Source organism: Erinaceus europaeus, chromosome 14 (genome assembly GCF_950295315.1).
Source record: "Erinaceus europaeus chromosome 14, mEriEur2.1, whole genome shotgun sequence".
NCBI classification, from domain to species: Eukaryota; Metazoa; Chordata; class Mammalia; order Eulipotyphla; family Erinaceidae; genus Erinaceus; species Erinaceus europaeus.
In genome coordinates, this window is record NC_080175.1 from 11,315,451 (window position 1) to 11,321,615 (window position 6,165).

Genomic DNA, 6,165 nt, shown 5'->3' on the forward strand with positions numbered 1-6,165 from the left:
TGAGCTAAAAAGAAATTTTAATAAAATATGGGGCCCTAATCAGGAAGTACTAAGGTTACCAAACAGACATGATGGGCCTAGACCTCAAATAATTGCCTCTCTCCATTGTTACTGGTAATTTCTATCAGGAACAATACAACAGACCCCTCTGTGGGGCTCCATAGGACCTTGCCCTCAACTTGGATCAATAACTGGTAGAGAATGTTCCATCCTCCTAAGGGAGAATGGACAACACACTCTATGCTACACCTGAGGAAGATGGGTCAATATCGGGGCAGCCTGGAATGTTCCTACTCATGATCACAGAATGTGAGCTCAGATCTAGAGGGGTGGAGAGGTCACAGAGGCACCTAAGCTGAATATGGGCCCCAGATCACATCAAATCGATGGGGATTACAGTCAGCAATAGTTACATACCTTTCCCTTATTAGGGAGCTACTCTCTTCCCTGATGCATCTTTCTGGTCCTTTTTCCAGCTATAACATCATCTCCCCAGATAATAACTTGGATCCACTTGCATATCAGAGTTCAGGCTCAGGGGAAAAAAGAAAAGGAAATAAAAAAACTAGTATAGCCACAGGCCCTTTGGAATATAACTAAATATGCCTACTGGCTATCTACAAAATGGAGGACCCCCCAACTCTTCATCTGCACTATTCTAGCTTTTAGGTTCAGGATTGGTCAACAGTTTGTTTGGCTTTGTATGTTAACTCTCTTTTTAGCCACCAGGTTCCAGATGCCAGCATGATGCTGACCAGACTTCCAGAGAAGACAACCTCACCAATGTGTCCTGGAGCCCCGCTTCCCCAGAGGCCTTCCCCACTAGGGAAAGAGAGAGGCAGGCTGGGAGTATGGATCAACCAGTCAATGCCCATGTTCAGTGGGGAAGCAATTACAGAAGCCAGACCTTCCACCTTCTGTACCTCACAATGACCTTGGGTCCATACTCCCAGAGGATTAAAGAATAGGAAAGCTATCAGGGGAGGGGAGGGGATGGGATATAGAGATCTGGTGGTGGGAATTGTGTGGAGTTGTACCCCTCTTATCCTATGGTTTTGTCAATGTTTGCCTTTTATAAATAAAAAATTTTTAAAAAGAAACAAAAAAATAATAAAATATGCTATTACTCAATTTTAATTTTCATTCTATTGTTCATCTCAAAACTGTATCATGAACAAGTCATTTAGCCTGTTAGCTTCCCTCTTTACTTAGGAAAAACAAGAAATTCTGGGAAAATTATAGGAGGTAGTATAGGCGGAACATTTAGAAAAGCACCCAGCATATAAATGTTGCGTATAAATGTGTTCAGTAAATGTTGGGTATGCACTATCTGATTGTATATACCTTGCCAATTAGCTTCTGGTTACCAATTGTGAAAGTTTTTTGGTTTTGCTGTCAAGGTTATTACTGGGGCTCAGTGCCTGCACTACAAATGCACTGCTCTTGGAGGCCATTTTTTCCCATCTTTTTGCCTTTGTTGTTGTCATTATTATTGTTGTTGCCACTGATGTTGTTGTTGTTGGTAAGACAGAGAAATGAAGAGAGGAGGGGAGACAGAGAGGAGGAGAAAAATAGATGCCTGTACCTGCTTCACTGTTTGTGAAGCAACCCCCCTGAAGCTGGGGAGCCGGGGGGTTCTAATGGGGATCCTTACTCAGATCCTTGCGCTTCGCACCATGTGCATGTAACCTGCTGCGCTACCGCCCGGTCCCCAAAGTATCTTCATTATTACTAAATAAAAAGAAATTCAGGGGCCAGGAGAAGGAACACAGAAGTTTTCACAGCAAACTCTCATGCATGAAGCACTGGAGGTGCCAGGTTCAATCCTTAGCACCACCATAAGCCACAGTTAAGCAGTGGTCGAGATATTTATTTGTTTATATAAATAAATAAATACAATAAAAGTCACATCAGGCACTCAAAATGCTTTATTCATGGCATCAGCTAGTCATTCCACCATCATCAGTCAGTCTAGCATCATATCCCCCCGGGCTAAGCAAGAGCTAGGGTCTCCATGACTCAACATTTCAAATTCTGTAACATCCCTGAACTACTAATTCACTTATTCATTCATGCAAAGCATGATGGTCTGGATATTGGATACTAACTGTAGAAATAAAAATGGGTTAGGAAAGAAGGCCAAATATGTCACTTACAAAATAGTGAGCAATGAAAATACAAACAAAAATTCATTCTGGGAGTCGGGCTGTAGCGCAGCGGGTTAAGCGCAGGTGGCGCAAAGCACAAGGACTGGCATAAGGATCCCGGTTCGAACCCCGGCTCCCCACCTGCAGGGGCGTCGCTTCACAGGCGGTGAAGCAGGTCTGCAGGTGCCTGTCTTTCTCTCCTCCTCTCTGTCTTCCCCTCCTCTCTCCATTTCTCTCTGTCCTATCCAACAACGGCAACAACAATAATAACTACAACAATAAAACAACAAGGGCAACAAAAGGGAATAAATAAATAAAATAAAATATTTTTTAAAAATTCATTCTATTGTTTCTGTAATTTTTTATTATCTTTATTGGACACAGACAACTAGAAATCAAGAGGGGAGAGGATGTTACGGAGAGAGACAGAGAGATACCCACAGCACAGCTTCACCACTCACAAAGCTTTCTCCCTGCAGGTGGGGACCAGGGGCTTGAACTTGGGTCCTTGTGCACTGTAATATGTACATTCAACCAAGTGTGCAACCAGCTGGCCCGTCATCCTACTGTTTACTTCTAAGGTGGTATCTCAATGTTCTTTTCTCTGTATCTCTCCCCATCCCGTCACCTTCTGTCTTTCACCATCTATATAGAGCAGGGATGGGGATTCTTTTTCCTGCCAAGGATCATTTGGATATTTATAATATTCTGAGGTCATACAAAATTCTCAACTTAAAAATTAGCACTTAATGGGGCCGGGTGTTGGCGCACCTAGTTGAGTGCACATGTTACAGTGCGCAAGGACCCAGGTTCCAGCACACAGTCACCACCTTCAGGGGGAAAGCTTCACAAGTGGTGAAGCAGGGCTGCAGGTGTCTCTCTGTCTCTCACCCTCTCTATCCCTCCCTTCCCTCTCGATTTCTGACTGTCTCTCATATATATATATATATATATATATATATATATATATATATATATATGTATCCCATATCTACTGAGTTTTGAGTCCTGTCTCCAGTTACCTTGGCAGAGCCAGACCAAATGATTTTGATGGGTATATATAACCCTTAGACCAGACATTCCCCTCCACTGACCTAGAGGAAAGAAAAAATAAAGGCCACAAGGAGAGTGTAGTTATGCAGTTACTAAGCTCCAGTAATAAACCCTGTGACAATAGATAAATAAGTTTTCTGACATAGAAAGGCTTCTTAGATGATATCTTAGCAAGAACTGGAAGAGTAAAATATCACCTACCGAGGAAGGGTTTGATTATTCACAAATACATTTATTCTCAAAAAGGCCTGGAAATGTCTCAGTGGTTAAGATACAGTAGGGATATTCTGGCAAACAGATTTCAATTCCCCATCTAACAATGTTTGCTTAATTTATCTTTAGGAGATGATTATTTTTGTGTCTGTCTCCACCTATAGGAAGACCTTCTTTGTGGCATTCTTAGCTGATGTTCTCAGCTCCCATTCCCAGAGCTCAAAATGATCTCCCTTTTCTCACACCGTTCACTGATCAAAAGCCTGCAGTAGTTTCCTCCTATTCCCAGCCCTCGGCACTGACTAGATTTCTCTCTCAGTATGCCTAGGGCGTGCCTTTCTTTTGTTCACATCCCCTCTCAGCCCCCAAAGTTTTTCTTCTTCTATTTCTCTGGAATTCTCCCAACCCCTACCCACCTTTCAAACATTTGCTTCAAGAAGCCATCATATCCCCTTGCTTCTATTTAAAGTAACAGAACTTTATAAATGCTGCAGATAAAAAAGAAATGCTAGTGGGAAAATTACATACTTTTGGATTTATAAAAAAGAAATGTCCAAAATGTGGTAGAGAATTGAGAAAAGAGACGGATCTGAAAGTTAAGATTCAATTTGTTCAGCATTTCATAAGTTATTTGTTCTCTAATATCCATTCATCACTTGAATAATTATTCTTCCTATGACATTTCCTTTTAAATTTTTTTTTAATCTTTATCTATTGGACAGAGACAGTCAGAAATTGAGAGGGGAGGGAAAGAGACAGAGAGACATCTGCAGCCCTGCTTCACCACTTGCAAAGCTTTCCTCCTGCAAGTGGGGACAGGGGCCTCAAATACAGGTCCTTGCTCATTTCAACATCTTTGATCAAACAGGTGCACCACCACCCGGTTCCCCTCATCGTGCACTTGTGAACTTTTCAAATGTTAACCATTCCACACCGTGGACATTGAATTCTTCACTAAGAAAACTGGCTCCTTTAAGACAAGTTTCTATTAGAATGCAAGACGGCACTGGATCCAGAACTTTCAGTGTCATCAAAGAACACAGAACTACACTACCCAACACAGTAGTAGTGTGCTTCTTGCTGGAAGGGTAACTATTTCAACAGTCAGACAGCTTCAAAAAACTCAAATGAGCAGGTGTAGATAGCATAATGGCTATGCAAAGAGACTCCCATCCCTGAGGCCCTGAGGTTTCAGGTTCAATCCCCCTGCACCACCATAGCCAGAGGTGAGCAGAGCTCTGGTAAAAAAAAATAAACAAAATAAGATAAAATAACTCAAATTAAAGTTTTTTTAAGTGCTTATCAGTATGCTTGTCAGCAAGTACCTTAGATTCCAACCTGCTCTTCTCTTCATTCAACTTCTCCAATGCTTTCTTTATTTGCTCACGGTATCTGTTTATTTCCGACCGTACTGTAATAGAAATTAAACTTTTAAACACGCAGGTTTGTCTCAAGTCCCTCTTTCCATAGATGAGACAGACACTTTTCAGATGTCTTTCCCTCCAGTGCAAAGTAGACAACCCAGTTCTGATTTGGCCCTAGGGGGCTGGCTCCCTTGTGCTCCAACACCCACCTCCCCACCCCACCCCCCGACCCCCAACTCTGGGACAAGGGTCCCCCAGACCTGGACCAGAGCGCCCACCTTCTCGCATGGCACGGCGACTCTCCTCCGCCTGATGCTCCGAGAAGATGATGTGCTGGAACAAGGATTCTAAACTCATCTCCGTCTGCGCTCCCGCGGATCCTTTTTGAACCCTTTAAATATTTTATAAGCGAAGCTGGGGATCCTGGAAAGCACAACAGAAGGAAGAATTATTGTAGAGTTACTCCCAGATGGGCCTCCAGCTCCCTGTCCCCGGCGAGCATCAGCCAGGGCTGAGGGCCCAGGGTTCAGGCAGCTTCCCTCTTCTGAGTCTTTTTATGTTTCTTCTGTTTCAGGCGGAAAACTCTCTTTTGTTTGTTTGTTTGTTTGTTTGTTTGTTTGTTTTAAACCTCTTGCAGGAGTCGGGCGGTGGCGTGGTGGGTTAAGCGCACGGGGCGCAAAGCACAAGGACCGGCATAAGGACCCCGGTTCGAGCCCCCGGCTCCCCACCTGCAGGGGAGTCGCTTCACAGGTGGAGAAGCAGGTCCAAAGGTGTCTGTCTCTCTCTCCCCCTCTCTGTCTTCCCCTCCTCTCTCCATTTCTCTCTGTCCTATCCAACAACGACGACAACAACAACAACAATAATAAAACAAGGGCAACAAAAGGGAAAATAATAAAGTTTAAAATAATAATAATAATAATAATAAAACCTCTTGGAATCCGTGCTTCAGATCCTGTCCCAGTGTCAAGTGTTTTTTCCCGCCCCTGACTGGACGCAGCTCAGTTCCAACCGGGCCGCGGCTAGGGGACCAAGATGGAGGCCACAAGATGGAAACCAGCCCTCGGATGGGCAACCATGGTTAACCCGCGCCTTTGCTCAGCTCGGTCTTTTCCCCCTTTCAGCTCTCACTGTTTTTAGAGGAAAAGAGTTCACGAAGTGCCCTGTCTCTCGAGAAAACAGGAACTTGCCAACAATTCCCACCGACTGAACACCTGCAGCAAAACCTGGCTGGGCCTCCCGTTGTCAGAACTTAAACTACGGCGTCCGGTTGGGGTCATTTTGCGTCAAGGGGGTTTCATTGCGAAAGTGTGACTCCCAATAGTCTTGGCAACTTCCTGGGAAAGTCGAGGTGATCAGTATCTTAAAGTACAGTGTATCCCTGATTCTAA

General features: G+C 43.8%; 1 protein-coding gene across 1 annotated transcript in view; it reads right to left on the reverse strand.

Annotated features, from left to right (window-relative positions):
• CCDC172 (coiled-coil domain containing 172) overlaps nucleotides 1–5,196 on the reverse strand; it is a 66,702-nt gene extending 61,506 nt beyond the window's left edge. Inside the window, exons 1-2 of the mRNA XM_007519964.2 lie at nucleotides 5,056–5,196; nucleotides 4,739–4,824 (exon numbers count right to left, since the gene is read on the reverse strand). Of these exons, the coding sequence (XP_007520026.1) occupies nucleotides 4,739–4,824; nucleotides 5,056–5,134 (165 nt within the window). The 5' untranslated portion in view covers nucleotides 5,135–5,196. The remainder of the gene's footprint in view (nucleotides 1–4,738; nucleotides 4,825–5,055) is intronic.
• Between the last annotated feature and the right edge of the window lie 969 nt (nucleotides 5,197–6,165).